At 37.4% G+C, this 16,421-nt stretch overlaps 1 protein-coding gene across 4 annotated transcripts in view; it reads left to right on the forward strand.

The window, feature by feature from the left end:
* LOC132110413 (arginyl-tRNA--protein transferase 1-like) overlaps positions 1 to 16,421 on the forward strand; it is an 86,845-nt gene that overhangs the window by 9,958 nt on the left and 60,466 nt on the right. For all 4 annotated transcript variants that reach the window (XM_059516988.1, XM_059516986.1, XM_059516987.1 and 1 more), the window contains exons 3-6: positions 404 to 466; positions 689 to 804; positions 1,903 to 2,100; positions 11,862 to 12,070. In XM_059516988.1, coding sequence (XP_059372971.1) covers positions 404 to 466; positions 689 to 804; positions 1,903 to 2,100; positions 11,862 to 12,070 — 586 coding nt within the window. The remainder of the gene's footprint in view (positions 1 to 403; positions 467 to 688; positions 805 to 1,902; positions 2,101 to 11,861; positions 12,071 to 16,421) is intronic.

The raw sequence follows: 16,421 nt of genomic DNA on the forward strand, positions 1-16,421 counted from the left end.
AAGACAAATGGCTTTTCTCAAGAAATCTAATTCAAGTCAACACAAATCCACATTTTAGATCATGTTTCAAGATCAACTTGAGTGAATATATATATTCATCAAGAGAAACAATGTGCGTATGTTCATTTATCAGACACTTTTGTTCTAATTGACTTACAAATAAGTTTGTCATAGAGCCAACATTTTTATAGTGTACAATGCCAGGGTTAATTGAAACATCATTTATATATGTTAATTTTTAATAAATGATTATTTATTACAAGAAGAACTGTGAATTTTTATGTAGAGTTAGTAGTGAGCCCTGCATAAATGAACTGCTTTTATTAATCATTAATTATTGGTTTGTGTATGCCTACATTTTAATCTTATTCTATTTAAATTAAAATTACTTTTTGTTTTTTAGAAGTGGCAAATATGTTTACAAGCCTGTAATGGATAAGACATGCTGCCCACAGTACACCATCAGGTAAAGGATCCAAATGTTTTTATTTTACTATATACAATAGGATACTTTGTGGTATATTAAAATTAATATCTTAGTCAAATGAGTTAAGTGAGTATTGAGTGATCATTTTAACTGTATATATCACAGCTCAGAAACGCTAAAAAACAATGCAACGTCAAATATGTTATGTGTCCTTTTCACTTTCTTCATATATTAATATGCTGTTGTACTTGTTTTATGAAGGTGCCATGCTTTGAACTTCCATCCGTCGAAGACTCACAAAAAGACCTTGAAGAAGGTGAACCGGTTCCTCTCCAAAGGAGAGATGCCAGTAGAGAGGCATGATGAGGGACGTGAAGGTGAGAGCCATTTACTGGATATCAGCAACTAGTGGCAATTTAGGCCCAACATTCACTAAGTATCATAAACCACATGCAGGTCTAATGCAGGTCATATTGTCTGTTTTATGGACTAATTTAAAAAAGCTTTTGATTGACAGAAAATAGTATAAAACATGTGATTTGCATCCCTTCAACTGAAGAGGCCACATTATTTCTTTTTGAGCTTGAGTTGACTAATAAATAATAGCTTTTACTGATATTCAGTGTTTATCTTAAGTTATGAATTAGATCTGATGTTGTTTGAAATTATGATTTATTTTTCCAATAGAGGATTCATAATTTCAGCATTGAAAGCAGTTCAAAAGTTTTTTTTCTCCTTTGAAATGGCTCATGTTTTCACAGTGTCACTTAATTTTACACTGGCAGCAAATCATATCTGGTTACATATGATTCCGTATATTGCCCATCTGCCTAATTTGAGCCAGTGTATAAAGAGTTGCATCCCCAAGCCAATGTTTTCTACAGGTATAGCCTCTGTCTGTTTCTTATGTCTTGTGGTCTGGTCTGATTCGGTTTGCAATCCCAGGTTTGTTAGAAGATATCAAAGGTCATCTAAAGCCCTTCTCTTCCATACTTCAGAGGACAGTGGCTATAGCTGCAGGAAAAACCCAGTCGTTTTTGTCAGGTGCGCTTTCTGTGCTGTAGACCAGACATTGATCAGACCCCCTTCCTGTCATCCAGGCATCACGTGTTTTTTCACCCATATTTCACAGTTTTCTTCCCCTTTTGTCTTATTCTCCATATTTTGTGTTTTCTGTGCATGATTTGTTTGTGCAGTGTTGTGTAGGACAGGTTTTGTTAGGGTTTATAATATGAAATTGTGCTTGCGACTACAGTCCCTTCCCTATCGAGACCCATTTCATTCTATGTAGACATGCACATTTAAAACCTGTCTGAGTGTGTTCTAGAATGCAACCAATTGTGGTTTTCTTTTCAAATGATTTGCATAATTTGATGGTTCAAGTAGTGGTGCGAGTTAAATGAATTCCTGTGGTAGACCACATGAGAGTCCCTGTGATGATGGATATCTTAAATGTGCATGTGTTGATTCTTTAGGAGAGCCCATGGTCTCTGTGCATGAAGAGGGTGTTCAACCACCTCCCCAAGACCCTCTGGAAATAGACCATAGTGACGTACAGGACATCAGCACCAGCCCAGACACAGACACCACCAACTCTGCTGCACCAACACCGCCCAGAGAAGATGCAGTGCCCGCCCCAGAAGAGAAAACTCCTAATGTTACACCCAAACCAGGTCAGTCTCATAGAATGTGCTTCTTAAACATGTCCGCTTTAAGTACATATACCATAGTTACAGTTATTTGATTGAGTCAATCAGTGAGTCATTAGACTGATTCACCAATAACTAATATGTTTGAGACAGATTTTTGAGTGTTTTTGACAAAAATAATTGGTTCATCAGAGTAAATTAGATGTGAACCACAATGGGAACGCATTACTGTTGTGTGCAACCAATTAGGACATCACAACAGAAAGATGGCTTGTGTTGTTAGTTCTCTAAAAATGCTGGTTTAAAATAACTATTTTGGATTAAATCAAAGGCTGCGTCTCAATCAGCTCACTAGTTCAGTAGTCAGAGCACTGATAAGGGAGTCAGAAATTTTAAGGGAGATTCACAAGCTTGAGGGCTGACTGAGATACACCCAAAGTCCCTTTAAGACAAGTCATTTCACTCGGTGGCCCTCTTTGAAACGCCTCTCGGGCATGCAAGTGCAGCTCCTATCTTTCTAAATGGGGAAACATCAAATTCTCCTAAACTGTTCACCAATGAAATCTTAAAACAACTGCCTCATGAATGTTGTTTTTTCTGCTCCAATAGTGTTAAAAAAAGCTAATTTTTCAGGCTTGACCGGCCAATACGCATGTGCAGTCTTATCGGGGGTCTCAGAATGTTGTCTTTATGGCTTTATCAATTGGCTTTTTTTATTGAGAAGGCAGGACTATTCCTCCATATTGTGCATGGCACTTTTCCCATTCATATGTAATAGGAGTGCACCATCTTTGGTATATTTAAAGTCTTTGAGTCATGCATTCGTTTGGCGGGGGGTGAAACTTCCATGGTGGCACCGGAGTGGCGCTTGCTTTTAGTGTAGATCCGGTGTAGACTAGTATTCCAAGCAGACACTAGCTGCAACACACATGTAAACAAAATGTTAGGTTACTATTTATTTATGTTCCTATTTATACAGTAAAAAATTGACAGGAATACAATGTAATGCAAACCTTAATTTCCTGTCACTCAGTCAAGTTTTCTCTCAGAACAGAACACAGAATGACTGTTAATAAATGTATCTAGTTTTACTGGTTTTTCACAGGGTTACCCAACATTGGGTTACAGCGCTGGGTAAGTGTGTGAGGGGGTTCATCATTTGTATTGACAGTGAAAATGCAGCTGAGTTACAGAAAAACTATCCAGCACCTGGGTAAAAATATAAAAAATAATCCCCAAAATAACCCAAGAATTAAGATTTAAGAATTTACCCAGATTTTTTTAGAGTGCATTATGTCTTTCTCATCACATCCAATTCAGACTGCAAACTCAAAGATTCCAGCATGCGTAAGGTTTTTGGCCTTGGTGTTGTAGAATCAGTTGCATCAATGGAAACATTATCAGAAAATTGTAGCACATTGTTCTGTACATTGATTAAGAGGCCAAAGAACCATCATCAAGGCAGTGGCTCTTAAACCGTTTTGACTCTAAGGCCCCCATTGTCCACAACAGTATGTGAAGACCCAAAGACCTCCAGTTGTGTTATTTTACTCTATAATTATCTTTAAATGTTTTTCTTACAACATCTACCTGATTAAATGTTATAGAGCTTGGTCTCGTTTTGTATATTCATGATACAATGCCCTTGGAGACATAAGATTATTACAGGGTCTAGAAATCACACTGAAAGTTAGACTTTATAATTTATCCAGCTTTTTCTAGACTCTTTTTGGAACTCTGATTCCTCAGAGGAAAAAACAGCTGGTGAGAGGTTGAATTAAAATAGAAATAGATTTATTCTAAGTTGTGGTTATTTTGTTGCTTGTTTTGTTGAGTAAGTGGTTCTCAAATCCAGTCCTCACATACCACCGCTTTGCATATTTTGTTATTAAAATCATCTGGGTCTTAAAACTGAACCAGTTCTGAATAAGAACCAGTTGTCAATTCCTAACCGGACTGGTAACTGGAAGATTCTCCTCTGAGAAACACTAGAGGGCAGCATGTGTTCAGAAATAAATATGGCATCCGATTTTTTTTATTTTTTATTTTTTCATCTGTGCAAGACGGTTGTTCCTGGAAAACATCACTTCCCACATCAAACTGAATTTCACTCTTTAGCGAAATGAAGTTTGAAGCTTTATCAGAAGTATCTAATGTCAACACCTTGCTTTCCTTTATAGTGCTTGAGCCCAAACATATAATAAATTCCCAGTAGCACAAAGGATCATGCATCTCTGAATATGAATTATAGACAAATTAAAAGTCCCATACATCTACTGGCTCTTGGAATGAGCACCCCACAGAACGGTCCAGAAATGGGAAGGATTTATAGAGGCTCCTAAAAGAAGGAGAAATCTCTCTCTCTCTCTCAAATTTATCGTAGCTTGCTTTATGACCATTTATGTCTGTTGTTAGCATTGACACAGACTGAGCTAAATGACTGATTCCACACAGGAGGTTAGTTAAGTGTGAAAAGTAAAAGTGCAAGTCACATCATTTGAGGAAGCATTTTTATACACTATTGTACAGAAGTTTGAGGTTTTAAGATTTTGAATATGTTTTTGAAAGTGTCTTAAGTTCGTCATGGCTGCATTTATTTGTTCAAAAATACAGCAAAATCAATAATATTTGGAAGTAGTTAAAATAACTGTTTTCTGTTTGAATCTATTTTAAAATGTAATTGATTTCTTGTGAACAAAGCTGTATTTTCAGCATCATTACTCCAGTCTTCAGTATCCCATGATCCTCCAGAAGTCATTCTAACATGCTGATTTGATGCTCAAGCAACATTTCTCATTATTATCAATGTTGAAAATTGCCATGCTGCGTGTGTAAACTGCGATACTTTATTTTCGATGATTAGAAATTTCAAAATAATCGCATTTATTTTAAATAGATTTTTTGCTAAATTATATAAATGTCTTTACTGTAACTTAATCCATCCTGAAATATTATTTTCTTTAAAAAAAAACTGACCTCAAACATTTGAACGGTAGCATAACTGTAGCACAAGCTATATACGTTGTCTTTTTGAATGAAAGTAATACGTTTGTTTAAGTGAGCAGCATTAATTATGCTGAAACAGAACCATTAATGAATCATTTGACTGTCTGATGGAAGTTGATTGTAACAATTGTTGTGTGAAAAGGCCAATCATTTGTTCATTTGATTAGTTTTCATACATTCATGAAATCTGTTTATGAACGCAAATCCCTTCTACACTCAAACTTGGTGCATTTTTGAGCGAAACATGAGATTTAATAATCAATTTTTTTTTTTAGAGGGGATCATCTTGATAATTCTTGCACTAAAAGACCAGGAATGTGTATAACAAAAGTACATTTAGATTCAATTTTTTGTTGCCAGTGTGTGTGTGTTTGTGTGTTGACCAGGTAGTAAAAGTGTTTCTCTTCTCCACGCCCCACTATTCCTCTTTCCATATGTTTTCCTCTCATAAAGGAGTGTGCCAGCTCTAATTCACCCGGCCTGGACTCATCCCCACACAGCAAATATACCTTCCACTGTCCCCTCAGGGAGAATGTGTGTGTGTGTGTGTGTGTGTGTGTGGGCAGGTGTACATGCATCTGAAGGAATGTGTCTTTGTATATGTGTTACTGTAAATGTGTGTCCATGAGTCCTCAAGGAAAGCCAGTTCTGGATTTTTTACGAACTGTTAACTGCTAGAGAGGGAGAATGTGTCTTCTACAGGAACAGATCTGTCAGAGTTGATCTCTCGCTTGCACACAAGCGCCCACTCGAAACAGCACGTGTATACTGCTAAAGGTCTGTGTGACCTCCGTACAATCCGCTCCGTGTTTCTGGTCAAATGTGATAATATTCAGTGGTTATAGGTCAGCATTTGACCATGACTCATTTAATTAGTCTTCATACACTCTGAGCTGTGTTAAATAGTGTTCATATTTGTACAATTATTATTAGTGTAATCATTAAAAACCATTAAAAGTATTATAAATTATTATATATTATAAATTATATATATATATATATATATATACACCGTATTTTCCGGACTATAAGTCACACTTTTTTTCATAGTTTGGCTGGTCCTGCAACTTATAGTCAGGTGCGACTTATTTATCAAAATTAATTTGACATGAACCAAGAGAAATTAACCAATAGAAAACATTACCGTCTACAGCCGCCAGAGGGCGCTCTATGCTGCTCAGTGCTTTTGTAGTCTACACTGAAGACATAGAGCGCCCTCTCGCGGCTGGAGACGATAATGTTTTCTCTTGGTTCTAAATAAATGCGACTTATAGTCCAGTGCGACTTATGTTTTTTTTCCTCATCATGACGTATTTTTGGACTGATGCGACTTATACTCAGGTGTAGGGATGTCGCGATAACCGCAATATTGTAATACTGCGCTATTGACAAGCAAACCGCAGAGGAAAGATAGCAACCGCAGAAACCGCGGCAACCGCATTGTTCAGGTCTTTTTTTTTTTTTAAGGCTGTGGCCTTATTGTTTTTTTTTCAATTCGTCACTGTGCATTCAATGTTAAATAAATTAATGATACAATATGGTTACGCCTGTAATTTTCTCGCGAGACGTAGCTTTATTGTGCTTCGTTTGTTTTGAATAGGCCAGCTGAAACGAGGGGAGACGCTCGATCTCGTCCCAAAACATAATTTTGGCTTTCAACCCAATGAAAAGGACGAGCCAGCGAATATAGATGAGCCGATATGCAAAATGTGCTGCAAAAAAGGTTCCTGTGACGCGGCAATACATCTAATTTGAGGTCATCGGGACATTCTAAAACGCTTAACGTGAAAAACGCTTAACGTGGTTTAATACAATACAGTGATATTAACAGACCAAACTCACTAAACATCATATTAATAAAGTATATTATCTACAAAAAGATGATCCCTGAATATGAATTCAACGCGTTTAATAACACATTAACTACTTTATTAGTATAATGTTTAGTGAGTTTGGTTTTTAAAAATCACTGTCTTAGCACATTAAGCCACATTAAGCGTTTTCTTATAACGGTTTTCTATGGGAGGAAAAGGCTTAACGTGTTATTAAACGAGTTGCATTCATATTCAGGGCTCATCTGATTTTTTTATAGATAGTATACTTTATTAGTATGATTTTTAGTGAGTTTGGTCTGTTAATATCACTGTCTTAGTACATTAAGCCATGTTAAGCGTTTTAGAGTGTCCCCTGTCATCCAGTGCAGCTGCCCCCTCAAGCATCAGATCGCGGAGCAACATCAAAAAGAACAGCTGAGACCGGTACCGGCCGACAGTTAGGAGTAGCTGAAGCCTTTGCGAAATCTGTAAAATACAGACGTGAAAGTAACAGGCATACCTGCTGAAGTCACGGACAACCTCCGCTTCAGTGCCCATACCCAAGAGAGCATGAGCAGATAACGAGCTAACACACGCTATCTGCTTGAGGAGTGCATTGACTCCAACGCGAATCCACTGTCCTGTTGGGCCAGTGCCGCGATTATCAGTCTAGATTTCCGCTGCTGTCCAAAGTCGCGTGCAAATACATGTAATACGTTAGAACTCTTTGATCTCTTTAAAAAAAAATGTATTGGAAAACTCATGTTCTTGTTGCTGTTTGGCATTTAACAATAAACAAAAATGTTTTAAAACGTGTCTCTCTGTCAGTTAAAAAAGCAACAATATATGCTACATAACTCAACGATAGAGCTTTGTATGCAGCAAAATCAGGATAAATTAGGTATGTAAAAAAAAAAAACGGCGGTAATACCGCATATCGCGCTATTGAGCCACCCATAATAACGGCAGGGGAAATTTCTTAACCGCGACAGCCCTACTCAGGTGCGACTTATAGTCAGAAAAATACGGTATATATTTTGTTACTATTTAGTTACTATTATTTTAGTTTCTCCCAATGTTTTATTCTTGTCTATGGATTCTTATCTTAATCTTTATCATTTCTTTCTTCGATGGAGTACAAAACAAGATATTTTGAGAAGTGTATCAGTGTTTTTTGTGCATACAATGAAAGTTAATGGGTTCCAGTGTTGTTTGAATCCCAAATAGTTTTCAAAATATCTTAATTTTTGTGTCCTGCAAAAGAAAGGAAGTCATACGTATTGAACTGTCCCTTTAAAAAGATTTTCTGTGCTTAAGTTGGCTTGCTTGTTGGAGTTTTTCTTTTTTGGTAGAACTTTTCAGATTTATTTTGAAAAGTGCTATACTAATATTTTTAAGTGAGTTTAATTGCAATTGTGTCAATAACATAACACTGTTGTAACTGGGCAGAAAGTGGTTAAAAACCTGGACCTCAAACCCCTGACTGCTGTGTCAAGGGGTTTCTTAATGTGTGCTGAGTTGAGGACTATGCAGATGCATTCATATGATACTCTACTGTATTTTAACCAGGCAGCACTACACCAGCACCCATCCACTTAAACAGTGCAAGTTACAGAACGCAGGCTGTCTTTGTCCTGGATCCGGCCCAGCGTCTGCTCTAGCTCTCTCATGTTTACTCTGATTTGGAGGAAAGCCATTCAACGTCGCTATCATTCCTTTGCCGTATTTACAACCTTGACCGGAAACTTTCCCTCCTCTAAGTCACCTAGAGGTATTAACAGGAAAAAAGGGAAGAATGAATGTTATGAAAGAGCTAATTGTGTCAGTGACTCCGGCTTTTTGTCGGAGGAAGTCACAGAGCAGCACTCGGAGGTCCTGTAGGAGGTCTCATGCACATCTCATGCGAAGCGTGTAAAGGCCAGATTTATTTGAGGAAAGTGTAAATAGTCTGTTACGGATGTGCTTTTTAAAGCTGGTCCAAATCTGCGCGTTGTGTTGCAAGTGTAACTAACAAGTTGTATCTGGTTAATGCTGCACTTCTAAACATAACTTCTAAGGTGTCTAGAGTTTATTGTAGTATTAAATTAAATTAACAAAGTAAGTAAATATTTGTTCTTGTGTGGCTTTTAGGTGAATTTCTTGAAATTTGTCCAAAATAGTCCAGAACCTGTTGGGGTCAGTTTCTTTAAGACATATATATATTGCATCGTGACATTATTTTAATGACAGTTAAGCTCATTTTCCTTTTAAAAGTGAAATATTCTTGTAATGAAATGTAATTTTCAAAAGCTACACTCTACTGTTTAAATGTTTGGATCGGTATATTTATAATTTTTTGTGTGTGTTTTTGAAAGAAATCTCTTATTTGACCAAAACAGTAATATTGTGAAATAATATCACAGTTTAAAAGAAAATTGAAAGATAAATATTTTCTATCTGTATATATTTTAAAATGTAATGTATTCCTGTGATCAAAGCTGATTTTCAGCATCATTACTTTAGAATTCAGTGTCACTTGATCTTCAGAAATCATTTTAATGTGCTTATTCTCTGCAGAAGAGACATTTCTTATTATTACCAGTGATGAAAATTATAATTATTATTACCGTTGTGCTGCTGCTTAGTTTTTTGTGTGAAAACTGTGGTATAATTTTTTAAAATTTAAAGAACAGCATTTATTTGAAATAGAATTAAAAAAAATTCAACCTACTCTAAACTTACAATTATGAAGTGTTTATCATGGAAGTATTTGTTTTTATTTATTAATTTATTTATTTTTCTGTACTTATAAAAAATTACAGTAGTGATAATCATAACAGTGCAATAAATGTTTTAGAAATAGGTTTCCTTTTGTTTATATAAATATATAGTTCCTTATTTTAATAATGTTTTATTTAATTGATATGCTTCTGACAGGTTTAATGAGATCCACTCCGCTATGCTCCTTGATCTCTGATGAGTTGATGGCAGGCGGGCTGGCACAGGGACATGCAGGAAATTACCCTGCTTTCCTTATTGCTCCAAACAGGATGTCGGCGTGTAAACTGTTGACATGGGACGCCGGGAGCACTCCGAGGGCCTGGAGAGAGAGAGAGAGAGAGAGAGAGAGAGATTGAAGGGAGGGAGGGAGCAGGTTATTGTACTCTAACCCAGATATATACTGCCAAAGTTCAAAACACATTATCACAAATAAACTGTTTAGCTTGCACAGTCCAGCAAATTTTCTTGACCGCTAGAACAGCATGTGAATCATTTCATTTTGCACTTCTGGTGTCAAATATGCGTGTCTGTTTTCATAAGTGCCAGCTAATCAGTTCAAAATTGCCTACAGCAAGAAGCTGAGCCATATCTAGAGACCAGAATATCACGGAAACTGTAGCAAATGCATTGCAATATTTAAAATTAGAGCAGAAAGTGCTTTAAATAATATGCACCACTCAGATTATTCTAAGAAGTTTAATTGTAGCTAGAAATGTGATTATGCTCCAGGATATGTGTATTTTGAGGTAAAATAAGGTGATGGGGTGCTTGACCGTTAGTGATAAAGGTCATGACTGGAGTGTGTGTCCAAGCGTTAGCTCAGCATTACACCATTACTCTACACCATATATCCCACTGTCTAATCTCTTCTCAATAGAAAATGGATGGCCAGCTGCCACCGCCGCACACTCTGAAACAGTAACTGATGCAATGACCCTCTCCGCCCCCCCTTTTCCTGACCAGCCCTGCCTGTCGTTCTCGATCTGGGAATACCACCTCCTTTGGTTTCCTTCAGGGCAAATGAACAACCATCCAAGACACTTTCATTTAAACCTGCAAGTGGCCTGAACAATCCTCGCAAAAGCAGCGGGAGTCAACAAACAGAGGCTGTGTTGTTTTACAGCTGTGCTGATGTCATGATTTCAGAGGAGCGCAAATGACTTCCATCTAAACAGGAGGACCCGGCCCTGCGCTTACTAATGCAAACTAGATGACTTGTTGGAGCGCGCACATCGTGCTCGTAACCCGCTGGAAGGATCACACTCTCCTACCGTTCGCAAACGAGCCGCTTACAGAAACATGCTCTCACACCCAGCAAAACAGCTCCAAATGTGGGATGTGCTTAAGACCTGTTACTGATTATACCTCTCCTGTAGTCTTCACTCCTCTGCCTCTTACAGTTTATGTGGTAGTCTGTAAATGGACGCAGGTTTTTCAGACGACTCCTGCTGGTTTTCCTCTGCTCTTTTTGGAGATGTCAAGTTTTCCACTGTGCTGAACTATTTATTTGACATGTTTTAGACACAGGGTGTTCCTCTGCCCATTGGGCGTGCGTTCTTAAACATTACACATGCCACATATAGCCATGAAATCAACATTGACCCCATTACTTTCTTGGTCTAAATGTGTGTGATTTATCAGTGCACATTATTCGAAATGCTAAGAAATAAATATGTTTGCAAGCTGAAAAACCTGTAAAAACACCCATTTGACACCATTGTATAAATTCATCATGGATGAAATCGTTCTCCACCTTTTTTTAAAGAAAGTAATAATTTTATTCAGCAAGAACGCATTAAATCAAGCACTTTTTGTATATTAAATACTTTTGAAAAAGAAAACAAAATGCATCAAAGCAAATAAATCCGCATATTAGAATGATTTCTGAAGTTCATGTGACACTGAAAACTGAAGTAATGATGCTGAAAATTCTGCTTTAGATCACAGGAATACATTACATTTAATATTTATTTAAAATCGTAAAAAAATATTTCTATTTTTTACTGTAGTTTTGGTCTAATAAATTCAGCCTTGGAGAGCAAAAGAAACTTCTTTTAAAAACATGAAAAAATAAAACGTAGCGACCTCAAACTTTTGAACAGTAGTGTAACTGCTTGATGATAGGACAATGCAGTAATGCTTGTACTGTCAATTTGTGCTTTAGTCAGCTCATATCTTCTATCATTGTTGTTTTCTTAATTCTAGGTAAGGGAGCCGATCCCAGCAGGCCTCTGGGTCGGAAAGCTAAGGACATCAGGAAAGAGAGACGACTTCAAAAGGAGCAACAGAAGCAGCAAGAAGCAAAGTCTTCCTCTGTGGATCCCTCCCCATCAAAATCTTCATCTAATCAGCCCAAGTCATTGGAGGAGTTCATTACGGAGTCCTTACCCAATGACCCTCTGCACCGTCTAGAGGTAGCACATCAACTTTGCTTGTATGTAATCAACTGAAACAGGCCAAAGCAAGAGAGGATGCACCAATCTCAAAGCTGTAACTATCACGGTAGTTGAGTATCCTGTTTAGATATTCCAAGCTGTCCTCTCCTGTTTTTGCTATGATTGCTTGGGTGAAGTCAGCATGGGTAAACAGCCAATGTTTGTGCTTTCTAAACAAGTCTGTATGAAAGACCATCTTATACCCCAAATGTGATTGTCCTTGGAGACAGCACTGGGCTGATTCATCCCTCGATTAGCTCGTCCACTGGACTAATTTGATTGACTTCCAACATGTCATTCAATTATCTTAAGTGGATAGCAGTCAATGTCACTGCCATCTGAACAACGTTATGGTTCACCTTAGAAACAACACATGAGATAATCTGAGACTTCATGGCCAGGACTAGAAGCTGCTCTTGTGTACAAAACCACAAACTTTCTCACTCAAACAAACAATTTGTGCATTTGTTTATTCAAGAGTGTAATTTGCGTGAGAGACACTTGTTGAGTGTAGTTTGATGTTAGTGAAGCTCCATCCTTGTAATCTGTTTGTTGCCACTTATCTCTCTGGTGCATATTAATGAAAACGGATGTTTAATACAGTGTGTGGAGTATCATATCTTTCCTTTCCAGACCTCATTTTATCACTTGGGAAATGGGGGTGTTAGGGCTAATTTCAGTAAATCTCAGTTGTGGGGTCAATAAGCCCTCGGAGAGGGACCTCAGAGACACCCGGCCTAATGAGATGTTTACATACAGCTTATCAGACACGTGTGGAGTGTGTTTTATAATCCACAGCACACTGTAAGTGAAACATTCTTTGTAGATATATATTACTTTAAAGGAACACTCCACCGTTTTTTGAAATAGGGCTTTTTCACATTATTTCCTACATTTAGATAGGTGGGCAAATGCATTTTTGCGTCAGTGCATGCATTGTTTTAGTTTGACTGGGTTGGCGTTAGCTTAGCTTAGCACAATGAATGGAATCCTTTGTTGCCAGCTAGCATGGCCTGAGTAAAAGTGATCAAAAAAATTAAAAAAACCCACCTAATTACTTCTTGTGGCCTGCGTATTCACAACGAGTACAAATAGCGATCCAGATTAACACTAGGCGATTTCCTAGGCAGATATTGACTTGGGACTATATTATGGGGAAGCACAGGCGAAGCACTGCTGCTTAGGCGAAGCTCTGCTACTTCGGCGCAGAGATATCACGCAACACATGAAATCCCACGACTTCCGTCAATATACCGGCGTGAATAGTCAAGTATAGTAGCTGCCTGGCTATTTTCCTTACAGTACACGAATGGCGATGAACATGGCTGATTTTGAGAGAGACGAAGAGGGTGACTTCTCAGACAGTCAAGAACCAGAACCATACCTATATGAACCAGAGTTTACAGAAGACGAGCTGCGTGCTTTGGAAATAGAACGACAGGAGGAGGATCGCTCGTGATGAGAGCCAACATGAACTGGTGGTGTGAATGTGGGGGAATATGCCAATATATGCCAACGGAAATAGAGTGTCTGTGCTGTATAGAGTGGGACATGTTTTTGCCATTGATGACCAGGCTCAACACGTCAGATCAAGATGAGCGTGCCCGAAGTTGTGTCACATCTACAGAGGATTTCACGGCGCTGATCCATTCTGCAGTACTCGATTTTTTTTTCCGGTGTGACAAAGTGAACTGGAAAAAACGCCCCACGCCGAATGGACCAAATGGACAGCTGTCCACAGAGTAAGTGATTATTTTAATCATGACGCATGTATAGATCGACCCATATTATAGCTGTATTCACATAGAGTTGATGTTTTCACAGGCAATATAGGTTATATAGGAAGAGAAATAAAAGACAACTTACATGTGCACTTTGTTCTTCCTGTGTTTTCAAAGTAGTCCTCTGGTGCAAAATGTTCTTCGCAAACACAATACTGCTTTATTTTGTTGAGAGGCGTTGAACTACAGATCTCCAGAGCTGCTAGCCATTTATTTCTCAGTTCCACATTAGGTGGAATTCTGTGAAACATTACATTCGTGTATGTCCTTTGCTTGTTCTCACAACCTTTTGCTATGCAGGTAATAACCATGTTTGCTGTAACTTCTCAAAATAAATCATCCAAAAGCGAAGACACTCGGTGCAGGTCACGCCGGTATGTTCTTCTTCTTCTGTTTTTTTTGACGCGTTGCACGCAGCTATGTTGACGGAATTCGTGGGATTTCATGTGTTGCGTGATATCTCTGCGCCGAAGTAGCAGTGCTTCGCCTAAGCAGCAGTGCTTCGCCTGTGCTTCCCCATAATATAGTCCCAAGTCAATATCTGCCTAGGAAATCGCCTAGTGTTAATCTGGATCGCTATTTGTACTCGTTGTGAATACGCAGGCCACAAGAAGTAATTAGGTGGGTTTTTTTTATTTTTTTTGATCACTTTTACTCAGGCCATGCTAGCTGGCAACAAAGGATTCCAAAACGGTGGAGTGTTCCTTTAAGTTCAATATATGACTGTTCTGGGTTCAGTACATATTGAAAGAATAGTTTACCCTTTTCATGACATAGAAAAGGAGATCTGAGCAGTGCTTTTCAATGCTATGAATCTGTCATATAATGAAACGAAGTGTAACAATGAAACTGAAATGCTATATTCCAGGTATTCTGAAGGCATTATTGCCTGATATCCTTTCTCTCTCTGACTTTACTTTCATCGTATGCAAAACCTAAACAGGTTTGCTTGTTGAAAGATTAGATGTAACTTTACACACACAAAAATCTTTCTTGTAATACATTCCAAAGTTTTTTTTGTTATATATTTTACATAATTTAAATGTATTATTGTTTTATTTTTAGAATGATTTCTGAAGGATCATGTGACTATGAAGATTGTAGTATTGAATGCAACAATGACAACAACAACAAAAAATCACAAGAATAAATTAGATTTTACAATATACAAAACAGTTCCACAATATACACAATACAATACAGGTTTTGCTGTATTTTTTTTTTTTTTTTTAAATAAATAAATGCAGCCTTGGTGAGCGTAAGATACTTCTTTTAGACATCAAAATTTGAATGCAAATTTTTAGTTTGAAACTCTATACATTTATATTAGAATGAATGTTGCACTGCCTGTTTCCTATAACCTTGTTTTTTTTGTTGTTGTTGTAATCAGAGTTTCTGTTGTTATCATCATTGTCACAAAAGCTTTTTGCTCAATCTTAACTTGTATTGAACCCAGAACATAACTTTAAAGTACTTTTAAAGTATGTATGTGTCTGTGTCTTCTCAAGATTTATGATAGAATGCTGTTATCAATATCACCCAAAAATACACCTGCGGAGGGCAGTAGAGGAATATTCTAACTTTCCACATTGAAAATCTTGACAAGTTGTGATTTGTATAGATTTCTTCTACCCTCTTTCACCCCTGTTTTGACAGCGCTTCTCTCTCTTTGTCTTGGTTACTCCTCACACACTTAATCAAATGTCTAGATCTCAAGAGAATCGCCCTGCAGATTAGAAGACTTTACTTATGTTTATCTGAAACTAAAGTCGCAAATATCTTCATTTACTTGGCCAAGCAATAATAAGAGATGTCCAGTGAGGGCCAAATAAAATAAAACTGGAGCTAAATCTCCCATCATGCTCTTTTGGGGTACTTGTGAACTATAAGCTCCTCGTCCAATGAAAGTGTCTCTGTGAGAGGTCCTTTAATTAGGAACAGCTTTGCCAGTCAATTAAATGTTTCTTGGAGGATTGCATTTTGCTTTGCCTCCTCACTTCTGAGGCCAGTTTTTCCTTGTGCAAACACAGATGATCCTGTGAGATGTCAAGCTCAGTTTTACTAATCAAACACAACATCTGATCCCACACAGTTTTACACGTTACACAGCAAGTTAAAAGAGGCTTAGTCTCACTTGGTCTTCAGAGTGTCACAGAATGACTTGACTGTCATGTATATTAATAGTTGTGACCTGCATTTTGTAAATGTATATGCTTATTTTAATAAGAATCAATGAAGTTTTTATTAATTACCTGGTGTAATGCATCTTGACCGGCCAAACTTCAACATGTCTTGGACTACTTCTTCAAATCACCCATTCTTTTATTTATATATATATATATGTATAGGTGCTGGTTGGATAAGAAAAAAAATATTTTAAATTTATATCATAACCTAAAGTATTGGTCATCATTATTTTAGCTTTACATCATTTCCTGTGTTTGACTGTGTTTGCTAATGCAGTATAATGAAAGCCAGTTCAACTGCTGCTAGAAGTTCAGGAAGTTTCCTTTGTATCAGTATACAGTAAGAAGACACTTTGAGATGGA

The sequence above is a fragment of the Carassius carassius genome, chromosome 30 (assembly GCF_963082965.1).
Source record: "Carassius carassius chromosome 30, fCarCar2.1, whole genome shotgun sequence".
Lineage (NCBI taxonomy): Eukaryota > Metazoa > Chordata > Actinopteri > Cypriniformes > Cyprinidae > Carassius > Carassius carassius.